Source organism: Scatophagus argus, chromosome 20 (assembly GCF_020382885.2).
Source record: "Scatophagus argus isolate fScaArg1 chromosome 20, fScaArg1.pri, whole genome shotgun sequence".
Taxonomy (NCBI): domain Eukaryota; kingdom Metazoa; phylum Chordata; class Actinopteri; family Scatophagidae; genus Scatophagus; species Scatophagus argus.
The window spans coordinates 20,029,682-20,057,117 of NC_058512.1; the positions used below are offsets into that span (position 1 = coordinate 20,029,682).

At 38.3% G+C, this 27,436-nt stretch overlaps 2 protein-coding genes across 7 annotated transcripts in view; both read right to left on the bottom strand.

Moving 5' to 3' along the window:
* The window catches only part of tpm2 (tropomyosin 2 (beta)), a 30,019-nt gene extending 17,908 nt beyond the window's left edge, over positions 1-12,111 (bottom strand). Inside the window, exons 1-2 of one of the 4 annotated variants that reach the window (XM_046375172.1) lie at positions 11,832-12,111; positions 6,778-6,903 (exon numbers count right to left, since the gene is read on the bottom strand). In XM_046375172.1, coding sequence (XP_046231128.1) covers positions 6,778-6,903; positions 11,832-11,945 — 240 coding nt within the window. In that variant the 5' untranslated portion in view covers positions 11,946-12,111. The remainder of the gene's footprint in view (positions 1-6,777; positions 6,904-11,831) is intronic. The other 3 variants (XM_046375170.1, XM_046375171.1, XM_046375169.1) reach the window with 3 other exon arrangements.
* A 1,337-nt stretch (positions 12,112-13,448) lies between these two features.
* tln1 (talin 1) overlaps positions 13,449-27,436 on the bottom strand; it is a 76,086-nt gene continuing 62,098 nt past the window's right edge. For all 3 annotated transcript variants that reach the window (XM_046375121.1, XM_046375122.1, XM_046375120.1), the window contains 10 exons: positions 27,037-27,153; positions 26,600-26,785; positions 25,344-25,451; positions 23,219-23,324; positions 20,961-21,085; positions 20,509-20,634; positions 19,849-19,911; positions 19,581-19,763; positions 14,578-14,703; positions 13,449-14,255 (listed from right to left, as the gene is read on the bottom strand). In XM_046375121.1, coding sequence (XP_046231077.1) covers positions 14,121-14,255; positions 14,578-14,703; positions 19,581-19,763; positions 19,849-19,911; positions 20,509-20,634; positions 20,961-21,085; positions 23,219-23,324; positions 25,344-25,451; positions 26,600-26,785; positions 27,037-27,153 — 1,275 coding nt within the window. In that variant the 3' untranslated portion in view covers positions 13,449-14,120. The remainder of the gene's footprint in view (positions 14,256-14,577; positions 14,704-19,580; positions 19,764-19,848; positions 19,912-20,508; positions 20,635-20,960; positions 21,086-23,218; positions 23,325-25,343; positions 25,452-26,599; positions 26,786-27,036; positions 27,154-27,436) is intronic.

Here is a 27,436-nt window from a genome sequence, read left to right on the forward strand (position 1 = left end):
GGCCACCAAAGGCCACAGCTGCCTCCGTCTCTCCCTGGTGGCCGGTGACAGGTCCTCAGCGAAGCGCAGTTTCTTGGCCTGCAGATATGTCGACTTCTTTGCAGCTTTCCAGATTTTATCGCGGTAAAAGCGGGTGGCAAACTGCAGGATGATCCCTCGCGGCTTGGCGACATCTTTCCTTGGTTGACCAAGTCGATGTACTGTATCAATCGCGTCTGGAAGCTTTGTTTTGTACTCCGGCAGGATCGCTTGGCAGATATGTATCACCTCGGTACGGACATCTTGCTCCTTATCTTCAGGCACTCCATATAGGCGCAGGTTCCAGCGCCGTGAGTAGTTCTCCAGATCGGTGACTCGTTGGTCCATGACAGACACTTTTTTCTCCGTCTCACTAGCTCGTGTGTCAACTTGTGTCACCTTTCCTTTTATTTCCTGAATCTCAGCACAGGCGAAGTCAACTGTTTTTTTCAGACCCTCGATTTTCAGGGTATTGTCAGAAATCAGTTTCTCCATGTTTTTTTCTAGGCTGTCAAGTCTGGTGTTTAAGATATCGGATATTTTTTTCACTATGTCCCCATCATCCATATTCAAAACACGGTGCGTCTTCAACTTCTTTGGAGCAGGGGGTTTGGACGGCGTAGAAGATGGTGTGATGGGAAGAGGAGGGAATTCGGAATCCACAAGGGAAATCACAGGTGTATCTGCTATGCAGTAGTCGTGGAGGTTGTGCATAAGCGGGTTCTCTTTTGTTAAAGGCGCCTCCATGTGTTGTTATGCGCTAGCTTACTGAAGCACTTAGCAAATATTTTCCCTCGACGTATATCGTTATTTATATTAACAGTTCTTCGTAAAATAAGGATGTTTGCCAGTTAAACAGGGTTACTCACCACTGCTTTAAGTTACATCGAGTAGTGTGCAGTATAAAGTAAATGTTTCACTGAGTTCTACGTTAGTTGGTGCTCAGCTCCCAAACATGCATGCGCTCACTCCGCCATCTTTTCGGCTCCCGCCATCTTTTCGGCTCCTGTAACCATACCATGATACCACCAGCATCTGACGTGCTGACGTAATGCGGTAAGGATGTAGCCTCATTTCCTGTTGTTTTGTGTGAATGGTAACACGTCTTGCTGCTCTAGCTTAATCCACTTTGTTTTATGCTTTGTTGTTTATAACAGAAATTATGAATTGCTGTTTTTTTTGAACATGCACTATCTAGAAATCCGACTGAGTTTCATGATGAACCAAAACCATGACAACCCAGAGTTGAGAACAAGAAATAAAGCCATAATTCTGTCTGCGAAAAATTTGGGTGTGGTGGAGCGATTAATGAGAAAAATGCTCCCCAACTCCATTAGCCGGCTGATGTGCCCGTGAGCAAGGCACTTAACCCCCAGTTTGCTGCCCGGGCACTTGATAGTGGCAGCCCACTGCTCCTGTGTGTTTCACTGCATGTAATTTACCAGGTGTTGCATGTGTGTTCAACTAAGGATGGGTCAAATGCAGAAGACAAATTCAGTGTGTGTAGGTAAAAATATACATACTGTCAATAAAGCGATTCTATACACCTGTCTATACACCATGATCACGGACTGTCGGTCCCTCGACCACTAATTACAGCAAAAGCAAAAGTAAGTAGAGGATTTTCACCTAGCAACGTAAAAATACCAGTAAAACAAAACAAAACAACAAGAAAAAAACACTGCCATAGTTCAAACATTAAATTTAAGATCATTGTCATCCAAAGCTCTTTTAGCAAATGATTTAACATCAGATTATCCATTTTCAACTAACGCCAAATCCAAAGACTAAACTCAATTATAACTCATATGAAGCCTTATTCTTAGGCTTTCTCACCAAACCTGGAAAACAGTGCAGCTAATTCTATTAGTTATAGTGTATCTTCATTTGAGTTCAATTTCTTCTTCAATTCACTTCATTTATATAGCACCAATTCACAACAAAAGTTATCTCATGACACTTTTCCAATTAGAGCAAGCACAGCAACTTGTTCCTAGTCCAGAGGAATCCTCCTGAATCCTCTCTTAAGTCCTATTTATAAGATCAATCTCAGTTTGTACATGTTGAATACTTTATACATACCAAAGTTAGTCATAGAGTTCCATAAGTTTCGTGCTCAGACCAATATTATTCACCTTATATATGCTTCCTGAAGCTCATATTATTATCAAACATCAACAGTTCTTCTCATCTGTTGGGTTGAAAGAGAGAGACAAGTATGATATCTATAGTAATTGCTGTAATAAATAATAATAATTATTATTATTATTGTTACAGAGACCAAAGGATGGTTCCACAAGAGGAGCTCAGATAACACAGGAATACAATAGGACTTTGGTCACCAGTTCGTGCTTTCAACCTCATAACCTCATAAAAAATATGACATCCATGAGGCGCCTGTGTACTGGATATTATTTCTTAAATATGCAGAATTGTTAAATGAACAGGACAATACAAACAATACTTGGGAATGCAAACTGTGGTGGGATTACTGGCTTCTGAAAACACAATGCTAAATTTATTGCTTTATGTACGTATAACTGGGAATTGTACAGTTTTACTTCACTGCGAAATTCGGCATACACTGATTGCATGATTATTCTTTGTCTGTTCAATTAAAATGTCCTGTTATTGTTCAAAAATGGTTACAAAATGAAGGTTGTGTTGGCCCTAAGGTGGTCTTCTCATTCTTCTTCATCATTCTATTACTACCTATTTGCACTACTTATACTGTTTACACTGATGTTTACATCACCTACTGTATTTTTTTTTTTTTTTTTATATTCTACTGTTTTTATATTACATAGCATTGTTTATATTTATATTTATTTGTTAGGCAATTGGGCTTATACTGGGACCGGGGAAACTAATTTCGTTCCACTCATGTTCTACGTGTGTGAAATGACAATAAAGCTCCTTGAATCCTTGAATCCTTGAATCCTATTGTTTTTATTGTCCTGTTCATTTATCAGTTCTGCATATTTAAGAAATAATACCTGGTACACAGGTGTCTCATGGATGTCATATTTTTTTTTATAAGGTTGCAGTTTGGATTAATGCTTCTTAAGACCATTTTACTCTCTTTATAATGAGCTTGTGTTGCATGGCATCAAAAGCTGATGTGTGGGACTATTTAACAGCTACAAAAATGTTTTGTGAAAAACTAGTCCATACATTTATTACCTCCAGGCAGGACTATTGCAACTCCCTGTTATCAGATGGCCCTGTTAACTCCCTAAAGACTCTCACAAAACCCACCTTAGAGATCTATTTCTCCTGTATTTGCTTCTCTACACTGGCTGCCTGTAAAATTCAGAATAGAGTTTAAAATTCTCCTCCTTACATACACAGCCCTAAATGGCCATCTTATCTTAAAGAGCTCATAGTACCTTATAATACAACTAGAACTCTACACTTCCAGAATACAGGGTTACTGGTGGTTTCTAGAGTCTACAAAAGTAGAACTGAAACCAGAACCTTTGGTTATCAAGCTCCTTTCCTATGGAATCATCTTCCATCTTTGTTCCAAGAGGCAGACATTCCCTCCACCTTCTAAAGTAAAAAAGGTTTCCTTTTTGATAAAGCTTATAGCTCATGCCGGTCTAGGCTGGCCCCTAATTACGCTGTTATAAGCTTAGACTGCTGGGCGATCTCCCATGATGCACAGAGCTTCTCTCTCCTCCTCTAACTCTCCATCCATACACATTCATGTCCTATTAATGCATGTCACTAACTCTACTTTTTCTTCTTCTTCTTCGTCTTTGTGCTTTCTCATCTTGCAGGTTCCCATGGAGCTCCTGCTGTGGTTATGCTGACACTGACTTTTATTACCACCTGTCATATTTCTACATTATTATTACTACTACTACTACTACTGCTGCTACTACTTTCATTGTTATTATTGTTATTATTGTTTCTTAACATTTCAGTACAGAGGTATTAAAAAACTATAAAAGGGATCTGTGACTGTGATTTCTGATCATAGTTTAACCTGTCCATTTCAAACTCTTAAACTTCTCAAGACATTACTAGTCAAACATAGAGGACAGAAATGCAAGGTAATAACTTTTATTACTGATCTATCAGATAAATAGACTTCAAGGCTTTACAACTCTACAGATGTTATTTTAAGAATCCTCACGTCCCATTTAGTGCAAGATTTTGCATTGCTAAACACTTAAATATGAAATCAGTCCAGTGCTATTATATGTAGATAGCCAGATAAAATTTGAAATACAGTTTTACATGGAAGGACATGGTGTTTTTTTTTTTCCTCAATCACTTACACCAGAAGAGCATTAAAATCAGATTTTTTAATGGCCAGTCTGAACAGAAGAAATAATTAAGAAGAAGAATCAGCTTTATTGGCTGTATATTTTACATAGACTGAATCTTTCCTCTGAATTTAACCCATCCTTGGATTAACACCCACACAGAAAGAAAATATATGAACATATGTTTTTTATCTATGCCACATATATTTTCCAACATATGTGCACAAATTGGAAATTGGCCCCCTACTTATATGTCTTTCAACTATGTCCATATATATATCCATATATGCACACATAGATTTACATATAGGCTATACATATATATGTGTCATCTAGTCACTGTGTTGTATTAGGGGAGAAATAGCAAAAATCTTGGGAGTGCAAAGAGTGCTTAACTCCCTAACAAAACAGAATACAATAGAAGCCATATATGGAAAGTGGAGCTTGATACTACCAAAAAGAGAGTGGATTTTAACATCCGTGCATTATTGACACCAGTCCAGTTGCAATAATAGCAAAGGTTTTTGAAGAGGAGTAAAAGACAATATGCAAGTTAAACACAGATATTTCATCAAAGAGTTCAGTTAGAAACACTTTGCTCACACATCTAAATGCCTACAGTGCTAGTGCTAGTCTAGAAAAATTTTTTGCGGTGAGTTACTGTTTGCATGGGTGTGCATGAGTGTTTTGGTGCTCAAGCACACACCCAAAAGGTTGAGCACCCATAGTGAAGGAGAATCAAAAATGGAATGGTGTGTATGTGTAAACATTTCATATTTACTCTGACAGGGATGGGAAATGAGATGATTCACTCTTTAGCTACTTGTATCACTAACTCTGGGAAAAAAAAACAATGTGTTTAATTAAAAATGTTTAATGTTTAATGTTTGATTAAGATTTTTTAAAGCAATGTTTTGACATTTTTTGATTTCAACATATTTTTGTGTTTCCTGTTAACACAGAAATCTACAGAGGAACATGAATAGAGTAATTTAATAGGACCGATTGCTGCTTGGCCGATGGATGCAACACATATTCCGTGATTTGATTTATCATAGTCACACACTTTTAGAAAATGGTCTCATTGTATTTATGGATTTTTATTAAGCTTTTGAATCTGTAGGAAATCCTTTCATGTCAGAAAATGTAAAAATCATATGGGTTTTGGACATAAACTTAAACTTTAATTGGTATGTTATGATATTTATGCTTGTGTAGCTTTGGAACATGGTACCTGTCCAAGATTTACAGTCAGGAGGGGAATGAGACAAGGCTGCAAGAGTTCACTTTTATTATTTGTGATGATTGCTGAATTATCGTATATTATGGTTAAGAAAAACGGGACTGAAGGCATAAACATTATGGGAAAACACATTATGATAAGTCAGTTTGTGGATGACACAGTATTTTATAGAATGAAAACATAATGTCAAAGGTACTTGACTTTGCTGAATTGCTGAATTTTCTCAAGCAGAAGACATGAAATTGAACACTGAGAAATATAAAATAGTTGTGTTATGTGATCAACCAATGCATTTAATCTGAAGCATAAAGGTGAAACTGATGTCAGATACTCTAGTAACACTTTCAGGAATGAAGAAATATGGAAGAAAGAAAATGAATGTAAAACAATTTTCAAGTCATGGTTATTTGGGATATTGGGGAAAGTCTTATTATAATATGATTTTTATTTTATAAGTTGGCAAATCTATCAAGAACTATCAATAGTATCAATATAGTATCAATATTAACTATCATTAATTATCATTATTAACTATTTTATCTGGAAACACAAATGTCATTACTTCAGGAGCTGACATATTACATACGTTTCCTTGTCATGAATGGTCTTCTAAAATTAAAATGAGTTACTTTATTTTGCACAAAATAGACAATTTATATAATGTGACTCTGAAACAGACTTACACCATCAAGTTCTTCTCTATTTGAAGTTAAAATATACGCATAATATTACACTACGTAATATGATCCCATGGAACAAAAATTATATTGTGATTAACCACAAGTCACTGTTATTAGGAACTTGAATGGATAAAGGGATATAAGCTGTTACCCATCTGATAAAGGAGAGCACAATAAGGCACTCCTGAAGATCATATTAGAATGATTATTGAACATGTATGTATGAGATGTTAGAGTGTGGTGAGTGTAATGTTTGACTGACACTAACAAACTAGTCTGTGCATATTTTAAACACAGGAGGAGCTAAGATTTGACAGTGCTGGTTTATAGCATTAGTAATGTCATGATGGTCTAAATTTAAGTTAAACAGCCTTTCAATAACAGCGGAATGAAACATTTTGAGTCATGATATATGAAGCGTTATAGAAATAGAATAACAGAATAGCTGACAGCATAACATGACACCTGAGTTACTGTGAGGGACTGGATGAGTTCAGTACATTCATGTGGTCTTAATAAAGTTGCCTTTCTAGTAGTAATGTGACCAACTCTCTTCACTCACATCTGCTGCCTTTTTTTCTGCTTGCTCCAGCTTCTCCTGGGCATCCTTCAGTGATTCTGAGTATTTGTCCAGCTCATCCTCCACTCCTTTCAGCTTCTTCTGCAGACCTAGTAGCTCCTCCTCCAGCTATAGGCCAAGTACACCAACACACAGTACACATACACAGAAAAACAACATATCAGATATTTTGAACAGCTGACAAGCATATCCATAAAAAATACAGAAATAATTTTTAACAAGAATAACTGGAACTCTGTGAGGCATGACCTGTGAGGGCAATATTGTCTATCCAGCAACAAGGAGAAAGATATCTCAATAAACTCTGACCTCTACAATACTGCTAAATACATGTTGTAATTATTGAACAGAGGAAGAGGAGGTCAGAGCATATGTACAAAGCTAAGAACTTTGACAGGGAATTTGACAGGGTTAATGTTTTGGTCAACACATGTCAAAGGTTTGGTCAGAGATTGAGTTAGGTTATGCTAGTAGTAGTTAATATAACCTGCAGCCTTTAGCCTCAAACAGGGATGAAAAGCAGGCTACAGAGATCTGATAAGCTCACTTAGACCTGGATTTTTTGTAGCAGTTGTTTTGAAACTGGGAATATTTCCTCTCGAAGACTCCATATGTGGCTACATCAATCACACTTAGATGCAGGATTAAACAAGTGGGCTGAGATCACAAAGACAGGGTGGTCTTTGCTTGCTTCTAATTTTACAATTTTATGATAACAGAGATGTGATTTTTTGCATGAAAAGTTAAACTACAAATAAATCCATCTCCTGATCATGAAATCTGTTCAGGAAGTGACCTTATAATTGATGTGTATAACCATGTGCTGCTGAGACAAAATGATGGTCACCATAACTATCCAATCAACAAGTTACCTGTCAGCAAGTTACATGTTTACTTGTCTTGGTTTGTTTGCACAAAGTAAGGGTCAACAGGAACTGGAACTGGGGCTAAAATCATTTTTTCCTTTGCACCAGAAAAAGGAACCAAACTACAGGTTTCATAGCTATAGTTTGGTTACACCCTAATTTTTCAAATTCAAAATCAGTTTCAAACTTGTGGTCTGCAGCTCCAACACTGACTTAAGTGACATCACTTGAAGACATTTATTAGACTGCATAGTGCTCCCTTTGACGCCCAAAAGGGTCTATAAAGCTTAATTTACCTATGCAGTAGCGCTGCCCGACCCCTGGAAACATACTGTGACATAAAATCAACAGTAAAGTTTCCCTTTAAACAAGTGCAACAAGTTCCTTCAGCAAAACCATAAAAGCCTTATGATTTATCATTTGAAATAACAATTTAATATATGGATTGTCATGAAATGTGTTAAGCATATTCATGCTCCCAAGAGAATAAACACATTTAGAGCCCCTTCCATTCTGAACTTGAGGCTTTCATTATTCGGTGACTTATTTTAAAAGATTGTTTCAGCAAGCTGCCATTTGTCACAACAGCTTCAAGGTCTATAAAAAGCCAACTGTAAATGACAGTGATGTAGGCTGAGTGCAATGTCCCCAGGACAGATGTCCTTTCTGTATCACTTCTGACAGTCTCTCCTAGACTGTAGCCATGTAAGGTCCGTCAGTCACAAATAGCCTTAGGCAATCCTGATCCTACAGTCAACATTATTACAACTCCCAAACCAACGGTCTTGACTGTCTTTCTGCGAGGTCCAACAATTCAAACAAGGTGGGGCTCTTTAGAGGGGACACAGAAATAGCTCATAGGAGAGCGAGAGCGAAGGGATTGTGCGGGCATTGTATTACCTCCCAACTGGGATCCACTAGGAACAAATGCTATGTGGACAGTTGCCTTGTTGAAAGCTGCTACCTGAGCTTGTCTATTACACTGAAAAGACACACACACAAACGGACTGCAAATCATCCATAAAGAAATATCTCTATATCCTTAAGCTGAGACAATAAGCAGTGAATAATATCTAAGCCCACATCTGGAAACTTTAGCTGGATTTGGAGTGAACCGCTTAATGATGATGGTGTTCAATGACTGGTAAGCAATGGCTGAATCCAAATGTCCACCCATTGGACTTGTATACTGCGTCATTGCAGACTTTGGTCATATGTTCCTTAACATATTCACCATCATCACATCAAATCTGTGAGGGTGCTGTGCCATAAAAAACAAAAGATGCTGTGAGTTCAGACCCCACTTATTTCCATGGATATGAAAGCAAATTACTGATGCTCTAACCCATCTCAAAGTACTTTTTAAAAACAGTTCTTAACAGCATTAAGCACAGGTGATGCTACTAAGAGACTGGTCATGGATTAAGGATAAATGCCCACACCACACTATTTTTTCATAATCCATTTCCATTGTCACTGTACTAGTGAAGTAACCATAAATTCAGTGCAACACTTTTGAACTGTGCTGTTTATTCATTTAACCATTCATATCTATTAAGCTACTCGATAGTTATCTGTTGAATACAGAGAACTTGAACCTGAACTCGAAATTATCTATGTATACAGTCTTGGGGATAAGATGCCAACCATTCTGCAGCAACCATTCTCTCAGCTGCTGATGGCTTCCCTGGCACATGAGCTAAACCTCTTCTTTGTATGCTTTGAGGTTGAATCACCGAAAACATCCACGTTACATCCACCAGCCCACACCCAGGGGGGGTTTGAGTGGGCCCCCACATCTCTACAGCTCTCAGCCTCAGCACCAGCTCATCAAAGGGCTGTGCACAGTCCCCTAGTTTAGACACTCTACACAAGACTACACCCCCGATCGAGTTTGCTGATGACACAACAGTGGTGGGGATGAGTCTGCATACTGGCATGAGGTGGAGTGACTGTTGGTATGGTGCAAGAACAACAACCTGGTCCTCAACACCACCAAGATGAGGAGCTGATTACTGACTGCAGGAGGAAAAAAACAGACATTCAGCATTTACACATCAGCAGGGACTGTGTGGAGAGGGTCTCAGACCTCTGGTTTCTCTGGTTTATGCAGTCCAGAAGAGGAAGACCTGACAGACCTGACCTGGAGAGCTAACACCACAATGTTGGTTATGAAGGCACAGCAGACACTGTTCTTCCTGAGGATCCCCACGAATCACCAACTTGCTCAGAAATTGCTTGCGCCCTTCTACCGCTGCTCCATAGAGAGCGTCCTAACATACTGCATGTGTGTGTGGTTGGCCAGCTGCATGGTAGCAGAGAGGAAATGTCTCCAGAGGGCCGTCACCGCCACCCAGAAGATCATCGGCTGCCCTATACCCTCCCTGGACCCACCCCACCCAGGACCCAGTTCTGTTTGAACTGCAGATGATACAGGACAATAAAAGCATGGACAAACAGGTTTAAAAGCAGCTTCTTTGCAAAATCAATAACTGCAATAAATACTCCTAAGAACTGATTCTGTTCAGATGCAGTAATACATTTTATTGTTTTAATGTATTATGTGCAATATAAAGAATTGTGCAATCAATGACAGCAGAATGTGAACTGTACGTGCATACGTTTTTATAGTTTTAATATTTTTTCTTGTTTTCACTCTTGGCACTAATGAGGATTGAATTCAGTGTTGTTGTACACGTAGGGCCTACTATGACAATAAAGACTATTCCGTTCTATTCTAATTCACATCTGACTCAGGACGTATCTTCTGACTGGGACATTTTTCAGTCAAAAAATAAAATTGTCAATGCTTTTTGATGAACAAAGTACGCATTGGAGACATTTTTAGACTAACAGACTGTTTGTATTTAACTCAGTCATGTCTTTGGCATCTCACTACTGCAGCTTTTTAGATATATATTGGTGGTTATTGGTGGTTATTAATGTATAAGTGAGAAGCTAATATCAACCAATATACTCATAATAGTGAACTAGGCTGCATTCAAAACTAGGAAAAAAGGTCACATTACAAAACGCACTGATCTTCCATCCGTCCATTTTCTATACTACTTATCCATCAGGGTCCTGGGGGGGGCTGGAGCCTGTCCCAGCTGACTACGGGCGAAAGGCGGGGTACACCCTGGACCGGTCACACATTGAACTTAAATATCGTAATGTACATTTAAGATTTCCATTTGGGGCAACCTTGCAGCTCATCTAGTACAGCCAAAAAAGGCCAAAAGATAATTTTCTATCTGATTGAATTAATTAAGTTCAGTGTAAAGTGTCACATTAAATGCAGTGCTTTTCCTTTATGTTGAGTCAAATTAAATAACTTTATTATAGGAGACAGAATAATTTAAAATGCTTTTATGTGTAATGCTTGGGATTATTAAGTTTGTGTTTGAGTTTAATTTAAATCAGACTATTTATTCACATTGACTCAACATGATTGAAGATCTTTGCATTAAATACGATACAATACAATTAGATGCAAATTTTCTGTGTAGTTATACTCAAAGTCAGCATCCACTTGGTACCTGTGCGTGTTAGAGAAAATGTTCTTTATCAAATTTAAAGCACTGTAGCTTTGGATGCTCACAGGTCATTGTGGCCACGTGACACCTACGAGCCAATAGCAAGGCTAAAGCGTAGTGGCATATGAAAAGCAGTCAGCAAACCGTCCCGGTGATGTTAGTATTACGGTCAGACCAGACCAAGTAAGGCTGTAGTCACAAAACTATGAAGCCGTTCATTGCTTACGAGTTCAAAGTTAGCGAAAGAATGTGGGCAAGAGTGACGCAGTGTAGCTGTGAGGATTCCAGTGAGTTTCTCAGTTTTTAACCCTCCCGGTCCCTCAGCTTACAGATCCAGACTTATTTAATCCATCACTTACCGATCCAGACTCGCTAAATCCACGACTGCATGTTTTTGCTTAAAACTCTTGACAAATTTAACGTGCAAACTTGATTTTTCTACTCCTGCTTTGAACTCAATTATTATTCCCTTGGACTTATTTGAAACAAAGTGAGCTGTTAATAAACTTAACTTTTATTTCACGAGAACCAAAAGAAATTCCCAAATGCTTAAAACTTTTATGAAAATTCTGTCAAAAGACAGCTAAAGTGTTCAGGTGTTCTTTTCTTCTTTTTTTAAGCGTCTCTTGGCTACCTGTTTGCATTTGTCCTCGGCCCCCTTCTTGTCTCCTTCAGCCTGCTCTGCCCGGTCGATCGCGTTCTCTTTATCCAGCTTCAGCATCTGCATTTTCTTCTTGATGGCCTCCATGTTTCTTCAGCTTGTACTTTTTCAGCAAAAGGAGAATTGGCGCTTGGTTGCGGACAGACACAGAGACACCCGGCCAGTGACGGTGTGGATGATGTGGACAGGAGCACGCGTACAGCCTGTCTGGACGGCTCGGGTGGGGTTCGAGGATGGAATAGCCTCCCAGCTGCAGCAGTACCACACTTTTTCTTTGTGTGTGTGTGTGTGTGTGTGTGTGTGTGTGTGTGTGTGTGTGCGCGCGCGCGCGCGCGTGTGGACCCGCAGGGGTATGTTGCCCATATTTAGGCAGCAAGAGCTAACCAGTGTGTGCGTGACCTCTGTCTTCAGCTTGTGTGAATAAACCAGGTCTGCTTTCATCGCTTTCACCACATTTGCCACAGAAAAGGTGACAGGTGATCCACTTCAACTCACATCCGATGAGAAAATGTCATGTAGAGAAGAAAACGAAATTTGAATCCTCCTAGAACGTAAGAAAGTCTTGATCAAGGTCAGGAAGTGTACAGATATTTTCCATAAGAAGCATCATGTGGAAAATACTTGCTTACAAGTAATACAGATACATGGATGTAGCATGGAATGGAAATAAATAGAAGTCGAACATGTAAAAAGTAAATGTATTAGGGAAAAAGGAAACTAAAAACACATAACATGTTTTACATCGCGTTCTATACTATCAAACTTGGTTATGGATGCTAATGTATAAAATGTTTCAGTATGCTTACATGAAACCTAATTCACTCTGCATTATGTTTTGCACAAGTGTAACTCAAGTATTATTTAGGAAGGTGTCACTTTCATTTGTGAACAGGGTAAGAAGACAAAAAGGATTTCAGCGAAAACAGGCTTTATTGAATATAAATCTCTGTTACAGTGCCTATGAGGTGGTACTGCTGTACACCAGCTTTACATTTTTACCACGGTTAAATCAGAATGTGAACGCAAGAAAAGAAGGCATTGTATGATTACAGTCATTTTTATAGCAGACATACCTACTAGTTTTGCCATGTTTGTTCTAAAAATAATATGTAAAAGAAAATATAAACGTGTGTTGTAAAGGTGGATTTATATGTCGTTCTGAAAATGATTGGAATGAGTTATGAACTGAGTGCACTTAGAGGGTAAATATCACTGCCAAGGATATAATCAAAGAGAGCTTACTGAAGGCCCTTGGTAATGAGAAATAAAATTAACTTTATGTAAATGATATCTAACAGGAAAGCAACAGATCATGTATACCCCAGACTCAAATCCCAGGATTGTACTGTGACAGGAATTCTCTACAGCATTATAAACTGCACTAAGCACTAATACTGGGACAGTTAACATATTAATTACTGGAGTAAGTTACTACACGCAGAGCCCCAAAATACAGTTAATATGATGGCAAATGACTTGAAGTTATATATATAAATTCTGGTCCAAATTCTGTAGCTGCTTAAATCAAACTATAGCATCTTATTCAAAGGTAACTTTGTAATACATTTAATAGCTCAGTCTTTTTTTTTCCTTAAAAAGTTCTTACTTCCAAATCTAAACTTAAAGAATGTAACCTTTTATTTTATTGACCTTATTTTAGATTTAAACAGTACAACAAGTAGAATATTATCATTGTCCTGCAACCACAAACCTCAGCTTCACAATAAGCAGTCACTTCCACATCGAGTCTCTTTGCCTCTAAACGTGTTCACACAGACACAAACCATGTCTAGAAAATTTGCATAGATTATGCACAATTTGCATAGAGGAGTAAATTGTACTCGTCTTCATATCTCTAAAATTCCAACACTAAAAGGTGAGCAGAATTTATTGGTAGGACTTTGTCATTTTATGATGCCACACAAAATGTACCAACTAAGACATGGAAACAATTTTTAAAAAATAAAAGCAAGATATATTTTATAGTCCATGATCATATACTATAATCAAAAGCACTGGTATCTTAATAAGGACTTAAAGTATATAAATTTCTGTATCAAAATTCAGAATCATTGTCATTATTACACTTTTGACTTTGAAAATTAAATACAGAAACAGACAGGTAACAATGATCATGACACGTTACTGTGTAACTGGAGTCAACCAAACATACAGTCTCTACTGAAGCATGAAGCCTACTCTCTCTACATGTAGCAGGCTTAAGGTCCTGAGCATTCCACGGAGCACTGTTGCATTACTGCATCACTGTTCCTGGCTGTCCTCCCGTAACTCAGAGGGAAGGAACTTGTACTGCTGCTGTCTGATCATTGCCAGCTTCTTCCTGGCTTCGTCAAGCTCCCTTTCTTTCCGTAGCATCTCCTCCTGAGCAGCAATGATCTGCAATGCAATGCAGTCTGTTAGTAAACTAGGGACATGCACAAACTTCAGTTATACATCTACACCACAGTGGCAAAATGTTACTACTGGACATTTGACAACCGCCCCTTATCTTTATTGTTAGCAGCAATAGTTTATAAACCAAAACATCCCCCAAACTGCCAAGTGAAATGCACAGTTCACTGGCAAGATAGACAACTGCTATATAGAGTTACTTATTGTACTTATTGTACTGCCTGTACTATTTTATTGACTGATTAATTAATCATCAATTAATTAATTAGATATTAGTGCGCCACTGTGTTAGGGATCTTTGTCTCACCTGAGCAATACCTCCCACCATCTTACTCTTGACCACCACAGCCTGGTCATCCTCAGCATCAAACGCTGCTTTCTGTGCTGCTTTCACCAGGTTATCAGAGGCTCTCTTCACAGCATTTCCAGCCACCTACAGAAACACACAATGAGTCAGGATTAAAAAATGAAGCTGAGTGTCATGGTTCATTCTTGACATTGGAAGAAGTTCAGTGGCAAAATAGCAAAATCTCAAAATCCACTTACTAACTCTATAAGAGCTTTTCACAGTTCAAAGTTCTAGAAAAAGCTACGAAGAGGATCTTTATTATTATTATTATTTTTAAATAGGAAGATATGGTTTTATTTAGTTAATTGTAAAAGCAATCCTTAACAAATGTCTAGTATCTCTAACAGTGGGCCATGATTTGGCTTTTAAGGGAACATGGAAACAGACACAGCAGCAGACACAACTGTGTGTCTTGTGAACAGCAACTCCTGGAAAGGTAATAACATCCACTAGTGCTCTCAGAGAAAACCATAACAGTTTTTTTCCTGCTCAGTGCCTGAGCATAGCTGTAAAAGGCAACAGGGAACAGCCTGCTTAACTACACTCAAAGCCAAACATTTATGTCATTGGATGGCTCAGATCTAACAAAGAGGGGTTTTTCTTTTGTAGCTCTGCAGCCTGAAATCAGACACTGAGCTGACAGAAGACGATACGGTCACAAAGACACAAGTGAATCCTTTACTGGTATGTCTTAATGAAACGTTACTGTTACTCTGGTCCTCCAACATCATTTCAGCAGTGTTTTACCATCTTTCATAAAGTCAGATAAGTAAAGCTGTCTACATCAGTGACATAAGCTTTCACTCACACCGTAATTCAACTACCGCAAGCTAGATTACAAGTTTATGGTAAGACTTTTACACACCAAGTTATTGATGTTAAATCAGTTTAACAGCGTTAAGCTGTTAAAAAACAATAACTTGGCATGTAAAGATCATAATGTATCTATATCCACTCTGTTCAGGTTTCTGGCGTTGGTTTCCATCTGTCACATGACTTAAAGGTTCATATATATTGAGAATTTATATCCATATAATGTCTCAGTACATCACCACATTGAATTTCAAATGAACAACTCATCATCTAGGCCACAGCTGCCTAGAGGTTGGAGGAGTGGCTTGTGACAGTTTGATGCCCCCCCCCCCAAACCCCAGACTGGTAGCAAATAATTTGGGTGTGGTGGACTGATTAATTCAATTTTGATTAGACCTTTTTGATTACCTTTTCAAGCTCAGACTATGGTAGGAGTGGTTTTAGTCTTGACATCACACGCAGTTGGATGAAGCAAGATCGGACAATTTTGTTGACTTGGGGGTCAAAGCTGAGGTTTGAGTGAAATATAACACCTAAGTTTCTGGCAGAGAGTTTTTTACTGGTGGACAAAGACCAAGGCTGATTGGTGTGTGAGGATGTGGGGGGCTAAACAGTATGATTTCTGTTTTCTGTTTCAAAGAATTGTTTTAAAGTTTGGGGCCAGTTTGTGTCTCTTGAATAATCTGGCCAAGTGGAAGCATATAAATATAGAATAAAACTGGACCTAAAATTGAGTCCTGTGGCACATCACAGGTGATGTGGGCTGGGGATGACGTGTATTCACCTATGGTGACTGCAAAAGTTCTGTCCAGAAGGTAAGAGCACAAAAAACGGAAGTTTATTAAAATGTTGTGGTATGCAGCGTCAAATGCTGCACTAAGGTCTAAAGGAATTAAAATAGGGCTCTCTCCACTGTTGGCCGACAAAGGGAGGTCACTGGTCACCTTGAGGAGGTCAGTTTCTGTACTATGCAGTGATCTAAAACCAGACTGAAATTTCTCAAAGAGGTCATTATGACACATGACCTCCAAAAGCTGAGTAAATACCACTTTCTCTAGCAACTCAGATAAAAATGGCAGCTTTGAAATTGGTCTAACATGACTAAAAACTGATCAAGGTTAGGTTTCTTTAAAAGAGGTTGCACCATAGCATGTTTAAAAGCAGAAGGAAAGATACCATTTTCTAAGGAATTGTTTATAATAAGTAAAATAATGGGACCGATAGTATTAAAAACCTCTTTGAGAAATTTAGTGGGAATAACATCAAGAATGCACGTGGTTGACTTTGACTGTGCCAAAATATCTTCTGAGGAGTGCAGTGAGATTTTCTTAAAATTACTAAAAAAGCAGTGTACATCCCTGTGGATATGTAAAATCCGATCAGGTGGTTTTATTAGATTTTTGAGGTTAGTGACTTTCTGGCTAAAGTGCGATTGAAATTTATTGCACAGCTCCTCAGATGGGACAATAAAAACACAGAGAGGGGTAGTGGTGACCGAATCGATGACTTGAAATAAAATCCTGGAATTTGAACGATTATTTAAAATTAGGTTGGAGAAAAATTATGCTCTGGCCTCTTTAACTGCCTTTTGATTTCATTTCATTTTTTCATGCCATATCTGATGATCTAGCACATTATCATAAGTGTTATAAGTGTTACCAAATAAACTGGTAATTCTGTGTATAAGCCAGTTCTGCCCCTCTATTACATGCAGTCTAAGTCTATGCAGATATTCACACTTTCAACTTAGAGACTCTGAATAATTATATCCTTAAAAAGCACTATGGCAAAGAGTGAAGTTAGCAAATGCTGCTGGTGTAATCATAGATCAAGGCTAATGTTTCCAGTTCTTGGTACCATGGGTGGATTTGTGGATTGTTTCCAGAGCTCCAGTAGACATAAATGTATGGGAATTACTGTGGTGGCAGCTGCAGGCCCAGAAGAGGAGGAGATAAGCCACTGCTGATTGGATCAGAGAATATGAGATGGCCTGGACAAGCTGATGTGCTTACAACTAGAATACACACAGCCTTAAAGATAGTATTTTTGGGTGGATGGGGTGACAGATACTTGTAGTTTCTGTTATGTCTTGGGAATGAGCGCATCAGTTACACATAAAGGTCAAAACAACCCTTCTCTGCTATATTATTTCCATCAGAGTCTGTGTTTTCAGTGGAAACTAACAAAAAAAAAATATTTTTATGTGGACAGCCAAACAATTTTTACAAAGGTCAGCTCAGATTAGACAAGTTTATACACAAAGGCCGAAGCAACAAACTGATATAGTGTGGAGTGTGAAAATATAGGAGTATGGCGTTTGAAATATATAACATTTACCTGGCAGGAAGGTTCTTAAAAAAAATGTAAAAATACTGAAATGCAGCATTACGTAAAAGAACTATTACCTGTGCTAAATATAGAGCATACTAATCCTGATATAGCAGCTGTGCAGATCATGCAGCTCACCTGTAACCCTAAACACTCAAACTCCATCCTATTAATAGAGTGCTCTAACAACCTCAGCTGTTGCAGAATGTCATTGTTCCCTCAGCAGGTACTGTAGATCTGAATCATAAGTACGGAAGAGATCGCACATCTCTCCATGCATTTGCCAGTATCAAATGTCAGTCTGATGACCAGGACGATTATAGGGTTGCGGAGCTAACTTTGGAACTAACTGGCTTTTCAGTCTTGAGAAAATGGTACATTCAAACTTTCTCTCATCCTAGAAAGTAGCAGGCCTTCTATTTTTACCTTTGCAAAGGTCAAGGCTCATTTATTTGTCATATTCTACAAACAGGATTTTACAATGGAATGCAAACTGTAGTCCCTACGCTACACACAAAACAAAAAGCCCCTCAAAACTTATTTATGCTGGAGTGTGGAAAACGAGTTGAGGTGTCTCACAGCCTGAGAAAAGAATCTTCTCCCCAGTCTGCTGGTATGGCTTTGCTACCACAGTGATCAATAGAACTGTCAGAACAACAAAACCCAGTGCTCTGTGCTCTAACTACACAGAAAAAAAATGAAATAAAAAATCCTCCACATAATAACCAATCAAAACGCCAAGCTATGTTTTGTGTGTGCAAGCATGTGTGCCTACATGTGAGCAGCTGCGTTTACATGGGTAAGCACTATAATAATTCCTGTAATTTTAACTTAGAATTTAAAAAATGTCACTCAACTCAGACCACAGTAACAAAAGAAAAGGATTCCGACTCCCTCGGGATAAGCTCCATCCTCACCCTGTGCCATATTTTCGGTCAAATAAACATAAGCCTGCATGTCTGTACTCCCTTGCAGCAGAATTGTCATGGGCACTGGCCCAAGTATTGCTAAGTTATGTCAACATCATATGTTAGTTCTGTCACCTACACATAGGATACACATATGTTTATGGCAGTGATGTCATTTACTGACCTTTGGCATATCAGTTTCAGATTGTAGCAGAAAATAGTTGCACCTGAGCTTCAGAAATGCTGGGAGAAAATGTAGCTTGTGCAAATGCTACGGCAATACTCATAAATGCTATTTGCTTCTCAAAACAGTCACGCTACCACCATGTTCGAAGAGGCTAGATAGGCTTGTCTTTCTCCCTCACAACCCAACCGGTCAAGACAGATTGCAGCCCGTCCTGTTGCTAACTATCGTAATTACTTTTGGTGAGCTCTCATTGACACAGAAGAAAAAAAACCCAAACATGAAGTATAGTAAGAACTGCATGATATCACATCAGTCACAGGAGTCTGATCGATGATTCATGATGACACCACTAAACCTCTCCGATGAATAAGTTACTTTACAGTCCATATGACTTCATGTTTAATCCTGGTGCTTTTGCAATAAGTCTGTGTGCAAGCCAAGCACAAAACCAAATAAAAGGCAACAATAGATCTTTTCTACTTGCTGCTGAACAAATGAACTGAACTACAGGTTCACCCCTATAAAATGGCGCTTACATTATTTTATAGTGGTGACTGAGCTCCTGGTTTACCCTCTTGACAGTTGCAGCTCTGTCCTTTATTTAGCAGAGACCTAAAGGTGTCAGGTGTCCTGAAGAGCCAGAGTAACAGCACCGTACATTTAACAAACAGGGGTGTATTTGTGTGTGTGACTTAGTTTGACAGACAATAACATGCAGTGCTGACCTGGAGTCTCTTCATGGTCTGAGAGTCCTGGTCAGCCTTGACCTTGCAGGCCACCAGCAGCTGAGCAGTGGAGGCTGCCACTTGTTTGGCTGACGAGATGAGTTTCTCTTCACTGGCGTGTCCCTGCACTGCAGAGTTGGCTGCCTCACACAGGTTGTTGGTTGCTGCGGCAACCATTCGAGCCTGAGGAGTAAAAGGCATTGACAGTAAAATGTTATACTGGTGACTTTAAAAAATTCTTTGATAAAATTTTAGGTAAGGGACTTACCGCTGAAATAAGCCCCTGAGACCACTGTCCATCATCCACCGCATTGGCTGGGATTGCTCCTACCTGGAAATACAACTGGCTCAGATTTATAACTGTTTTTTTTTCTATATATAATTTTACATCTGTGTAGCCAAAACATTCATGAATGTCAAAAACATAAAATGAATGGTTAGGAATGAAGGTAACAGGCTCCGGATTTTCAGGGATAAGACTAACAAGGAAGGGCTCATTCAGTTTAGGAGAAAATGACTCCTAAAAGTCCTGTTTGTTCATCCCTGAAGTGGAAGAAACAAACTCATAGGACATTAATAATAATAAAGGAAACAGGACAGGATAGATGAAGACAAATATAGTTTGTCTACAGCTGTCCAGCTAGATCCTTCCTTTAAAAAATTACAAGCTTCAGTTTCAAATTCCGAAAACACTTGTTTGCAAGATAGTGAATATGACTTCACAAAAAATGTGAAGATTAAGATAGTGGAAATATTACACTACACTCTACACAGTATGCGATTAACAGTTCTGTCAAGTTTTCTTCAGTTACCTGAAAAACATTTGTTTTTCTGCAAGCTTGTTACTATGTGCAATTGGGTCCTACCTGGTCACACTCTATAGTAAGATCTCACAGAATACTCTTTCTTTAGTTGGATTCAGATGTACCTTGCCTTGAGCCACCAGCTCCCTCTGTGCTGCTGAAGCAGCTTTGACCAGAGCACTGGTGGCAGCTGCAATGGACTTGGCTGCCTCCAGAATCTGCTCCTCAAAGTTCAAGTTCTCATCTGCTTCCTGTTTACAAGACAGGAAAAACAACAGTCAATAAACACTGAGTTACTAGGCTGTGATGATCTGAGGAAGATTTATTCTGACATAAAGGTTCCATCCAGCCCAGTTCACTTTCTTTGGAAAGTGAACTGGGCTGGTCTGTAGCGTATGTTAAGCTGTTATCCAGAAATACTCTGAAAAGGAGAAATGCTAAAATTTGAACATGGTAAGGTCTGTGTCGCAGCCATCATTCACGGTGTGAGAACGTGTAACATTCACATTATTTGTGACCTGTGGTGAGGTTAACAGGCTAAGTGTGAAAGCTACTGCTCTGTAAATGGCCCTCTAACCTTGGGTTTGGTCCGGGGCCTCAGCTGCTCCAGTTTCTTGGCAGCTGCTTCAATAGCTGCTGCTGCTCCCAGCAGTTCATTCTCTGCAATGACAGTAGGATCCTCAGGGTCCACCCACTCTGTGCCTACAACACACACAACAGAACATATTAGAAAGTCCTGCTACTGAATAGAACCACTTTAGTCCGAGGATAATGGGAGTAATTTATAGTTACAGTTGTAACAAAATAACATAATTTAGACTTTAAATGTAACTCAAATTGCACTTGACAACGAAAGAAAAGAATAAAAAAATAATTTAAAGTAAAACCAAGCATTTACTAGGAAAATGAAAATCTAATCCTGTCCATTGTGGCATAAAAGGATGCAGAATCTGAATCTGCAGAATTCTGATATTGCAGATTCTGCATTCCAAGTAAATTACTCCCAGTATCCTCGGACTTGGGACAATTGGGACAATCAAATAGAAAATAGTTTTGTATTGTTTTGCATTTCGCATTTGCAGACTGGTGTTTGTGATCAATAATGTGACCTAATTGGGTCAATTAACTATTAGATTAGATTAGATTAGATTCAACTTTACATTGCATGTGCAATGTCTGTAAAAACAAGAATTTCCCTCCAGGGATAAATAAAGGAATTCTGATTCTGAACTTTATTGTCATTACACATGTACAAGTACAATGCAACAAAACGCAGTGTCAACTATGACTGTTTTCAAACTGCTGCATTTCTTAAACAGTCAAAAATATAATCTCCATTTCTATTCTACGCTCCCTGAGAAACTAATGGTAATGATACTCCAACAGACCAGTTAAAACAAATCTGTTACTTTACAATAAATAACAGGCTTTTAAAAAATATATACCACAGAATAATTAGTAAAACTAATATTCAGGGAAGACAAATTGACAACATTTTATTCGATGGGGGTTGTAGAGACATGCATAAGAGAAAGGGTGATGCAAAAAAAGGATGAGAGCCACTCATCTAAATTAAGCTAAAAATTGTTTGCTACAGATAGAAGTACCACTTTCTAACTGCTGCTGACCATTTTGTAGTTCATCCTAATACAAAAATTCATCAGGACCTCCAGTGTTTGGTAAAAAAAAAATCATAAGTTAATATTTCAATGAGTCTGATCAATCAATCTGATCAATCAGCATTTCATATCTTCTTGTTCATCTGATTTTCATGTTGAAGTTGTAGGTTATCCTTAATTAGAATTGGGATTTAAACTGCTGCTGCTTTGGCCTACAAAAGGTGATTACAGATCACAGATCAGATTAATTTTCAGTTTGGTTAGGTTTAGGGACCAAAATCACTTGCTTTAGAAAAATGAGTTCACAGGTCAAGTTAGGACAGAGCTGTAGAGAAAAACTCAAGGAAAAATAGACCTTTAACCAATCACAACACAGCAGGGTGGCTCTAGGCAAAATGGAAAAAAACTGGAAAAATAACACATTCATTTGGTTGCAATTTGCAACTATGCTGCTAGATGCCACAAACTCTGCACACTGGACTTTTAATAGATTGGATAAGGTGTTTCAAGGGATTTACACTCAGTAGGAGGTTTTGGACTAAATAACATCCCATTGAACCCCATTCCTGTATCAGTCACAGCTCTTCTCTCAGAAGATGAATGAATGGACTTACACCCATCCGGACAGTAGGACTTAGTCACGGCAAGAGGTTTCACATTACTAGGAATTTTGTCTTAGGGATTGGTGCATACAAAAAACATAAAAATGAGAAACATATAATAATAGAGTAAAATAAGATAAAATAGAATAAAGTAAAACAAAATAAAATAAAGTAAAATAAATATGGTTCTGGAGGTAGTACAAGAGAGAGGTGTGCAAGAGGAGAGGAGGTAGTGCAAGTAAGTGAAGTAAACAGTGCAAATGGTCAGCAGGTGGATCATGACATGAGCATAGCACAGTGACTGCATTGAAGTAAAAAAGGCAATGTGCACTGATGTCTGCTTTTTTTAAAACTTCCACTGAGGGACCAATTGAGAATTTTACATCGTATGCCAAGTGGATTAAAAATGATCTATTATATTTGTTTTACTTAGTACTGTACATGAATGCTATTTTTTAAATGTCTCACATATGTATGAAACTTGTAATTGTCTCAACAGATAAGTAAGTACACTGAAACCATTTAATGTAAAATGAGACACTAAGAGACACCCTGAGGGATATAGGTTTGTTCTACTGTAATTTTGTTTTTGAAGAAGTCAAAGGTTAAGATACCTTTCATGGCCTCTGCAGCCTGGATGAGCTCGGTGACAGAGCCTGCCACTCGCTTGGAGTAGATGGCCAACTGTTGCTTCAGATCATGTGAGGGCTTTTGGATAATCTGTGAGTGAAAGAAAAAAACAATCACAACTAAGATAATGAAGGTAGCTAACACTACAATATTCGTTAAATATTCTTTCATATTCCATAGTTCATAGTAAATGCTTTTGAGAAAAAAATATACATATATGTTTGCCTCTTCTATGCCGCAGCATAATAAGAGGAAGGGACGAAGGCAGTGTGAGTCTGCTTCAGAGGATACTCTGCAGTACAGTTTCACACACTCAGAGAGAGTTTCATCGAGGGTTGTGATGAAACAACACATCCAAGCATGTTGGGCTTTTCCTTATATTTGTGGCTCATCTGTCTATGTATATGCATCTGCTGCTTGACACTGGGAACAAAGCTTCATTAAGTGTAAATCATCAACCACGGCAGCGACAAGTGTAAACAATGTATATGCGTGAGAATGTGAGAACTGCACACACTTCAGATCAGAGTACACATTTCTAGTTTCTAGACTGAGCTGAGGGTTAAGGTGAAAACTAAGGGTAGATACACAATTTTAGAATAATCATTTGTAATATTGTGTTACCCAGAAATCAGTCTCTAACATGCAATTTAAATATGCACTAATTACATTTTGTGTGATAAAGTTTATCTTTCTTATTTGCTGTGGAGGCATCATGTTATTTCCTCATTTTGTTTTAATATTTTCTCTTTTACTTGTAAAAACTTATGTGCTATAAGTTTATTTAAGTCACAGATATGGAGATGGATTTGGAGATGAATGCATTGTTTGTGTTTTATTTTCTGTCCTCAGACTGTTCTAATTGGATAAACAGGATTCAAGTCAGGGCAATATCTGACAGGTGCTGGGCATTAACAGGGCTTGGCCCATACCCAGCTCAAGTTTGTTCAGATGTGCTGTCATGAGAACATAGAGGGGAGAACATAACTGCACAGACATAACTGCCTACGCTGGCGGGAAAAAGCATTGCCTTCAACTCTCTGGACTGTTTCATGATTTTTCTTTTAAATGTATAATCACAGTGGATGGAATTAAATGTTTTTAACCTAAAATATATTTTAATCTTAAAATAAAAATAAATGTTTATATTTAAGGGACATCATTCTAAGATATTGACTGATTTAGTACGTGTTTAGTTAATTTTATTCTGCTCAAAGCACAAGTAAATCCATGACAAGGCAAGTCCCTCCATAAGAAAAAAACACCAACAGAACCAACAACATAAATACCACACATGTATGTCTGTGTGCCCCTTTGGTCAGTATTTCTAAAAGGTTCTTCTACAGCTAAGCTTGTCTTTGTTCTGACAATCTGACATGAAACAAGGCAATGTAACTAGTCATAAAGATATACCAGTCTTAATTATCAAACTTAAAACTAACTAACTAAAACTTGACTAACTGTCAAGTGTATTTGGTTTTGACATTGGCTGTCTTAAAACCATTCTAATTATTTTATTATTATGTCAATATCTCTCTTGACCTCAACCACAATGGTACAATTTGGATTTGTGATTAAGATGTCATTAAATGTTATCCACATTGTCGACAAGGAACATATGATCTGGGGAGTTTTACTTGTTGCAAGTAAGCTAACTGCTAACTGCTACTAGCTGTAGCTAGATTTCCTTAGCTAGTTAGCTCAGTTGGCCAAGAGCAATCAGCCACAACATTAACACACGACAATGACAACACATAACTCTAGGGGTGGTGCATGGTAAATTGGTTACTGGTTAGGTTTGAGTCTGGAGAGAAGTACACTGATCAGCCACAACATTAGAACGACTGACAGGTGAAGTGAAGAACATTAATCACCTGTTTACAATTCAATGTTCTGCAGGGAAACCTTGGGTTCTGGCAATCATGTGGATGTTTGCTGACACACACCACCCACCTAAACATTGCTCCTCCTGTCTCAGTCTCTTAGCATGGGTTGGACCTGCTACATCATTTGTGTTGTGATTTGGCGATATATAAATTCCAACTGAAAGTACAGAAAGTACGTGACAGTATGTACTAGTGTATTTTTATGTATGTAATGATGTCATACCACGAGCACATGGTCCAGCAGGAAAAGATATCCACGAGCACATTCATTGCCAAAGCGCAGAGCTCTCATCTGGACCTCCTTGCTGACCTCAGGGTGGTAGGCTGCTTGCTAAAAAAGGAGAGAGATCAACATCTGAACCAACCGATCATAGTATAAACACTGAGCCATTTTCCATGTTAATACACAGTGCTTATAAGAAATCATTTCATCTTCCATATGAAACACATACATTAGCAAATGACAATTACTACACCTTATTAAAATGACTGAAATTGACATAACACTGTAACTTTGTACTAAATACAAAAGAGAAGAATTACTACCTAGCAGTTGTATGCCTCTGCCAACCAGTCATATATTAAGTGACTGACAGAGAGCTTCATCACATGATGTTACAACAATCACCTGAAACTCAGTATCAGCAAAATCAGTGAGCTTGTGGTGGACTACGATGCTATGACCGAAGTTGTTGCAAAAAAGCAACAAATTCTAAAACATGGACGCTTTATGCAAATATTCAACCCAGCAGCACAGATCTTTAAAATCCACACAGTTTCAAAGTGGACACCCCATCTTATCAAGAGTGATATGGTCACAATCCTCCCTTCTAGAACTGCTTTTACTTAACATTATGGAGTAACCAAGTTCACCTTCACTTCATTATTTTATTCTATTAGACATTTTTGTGAAATTTTATCATAATTAGTGCATGAATTCTTGAGTTATGGTTAAAAACGTCTGAGGTCACAGTGACTTTTCACAGTGAGTTTAGGTGGATGTTTGTGCCAAATTCATAAGAATGCCAAACCAAGAACCAAACCACACATGTGACCAAATTAGAAATGGCTCATATCTAATCATATTTATCCTGGCAAGGTCAAAATACAAAATACTGAACCATTTTATTATTTTACTTATCTTATTATTATCTTATCTTATCTTTTATTTTATTCTACTATTATATGTTACTCGTTCTTACATTCTGTGTATGCACCAATCACCAAGACAAATTCCTAGTAATGTGAAACCTCTTCACTTACAATGGCAGTAAAGACGATTCTGATTCTGATTGTGATTCTAAAAAGTGTCCTAAATCAAATAATGCCAGTTTTTCAGTTAGTAAATCAAAGAGACTTTTTGGTATTTTATTAGAATACAACGGCATGCTGAATAATACTTGTTCTCAAATATTCAGATGGACAAATTATGGTAACATTTAACTTCTTCATTTCAACTGTCAACACTATCTGGTGTACCTTGCAGGAGTGCAGCATGTCAGCAATGGCCCTTCTGCTGAGGTTGGCTGTGGCAATGATGTCTTCCTGACGACATGAGTTCCCAGCAGCCACTGCTTTGGCTGTTGCCATAGTGATTCCTTTAGTCATGCGAATAAATTCTTCTGGTGTGGTCGTTTTTGGTGGTGGGTCAGAACTGCTGAATACCTGTGAGGTCCAACCAGCACACTGTTAGTGAAACACTGTTCAGTGTGAGTAAAAAAATAATTAGTTCTTTCATTCAACAGTAAAGTGAATCTCATGCAACATGACTTTCTAAATTCATCTGTCTTGCTGGAAGGGGTCTGGTTTCAGTTGGTACATGGTAACAGCATCTACTGGTTCGATTAGTAAAGAAACATTTATTCCAAATGCTAGCCAATTTATTAAAAATGCAACATTTTCATTTAATTCCTCACAGCTAGCTCCTGTTTGATGTGTTCAATTGTGGCCTCCAAAGCTCTGGTCCCCTTTGTGGCTTCATCCTCCACAGCCTTCACCGTCTTCAGCAGGGATGTTACATTGGTCACCATAACCTACAACAGCCAAGGCATTACCATTGAGAAGGGCATTTAATATGATGTGTCCACAGTTCGACAGATAACATACTACTGTGAGACAGTACTCTGTGACTGAAACGTAACTGTCTTAACATTTATATGCTATGTACAGTGCTTCTACAGCATGCAAAATACAGTAAGGCAGACTATCAAACACACATGTGGATTCATTGCAACATTTCAACTCAGAGTGAGCCTCCAAAGAAGATTGTGGAGTAGATTAAATGAGAGCACCATTAAAGGTGTGCGCATGCTCCAA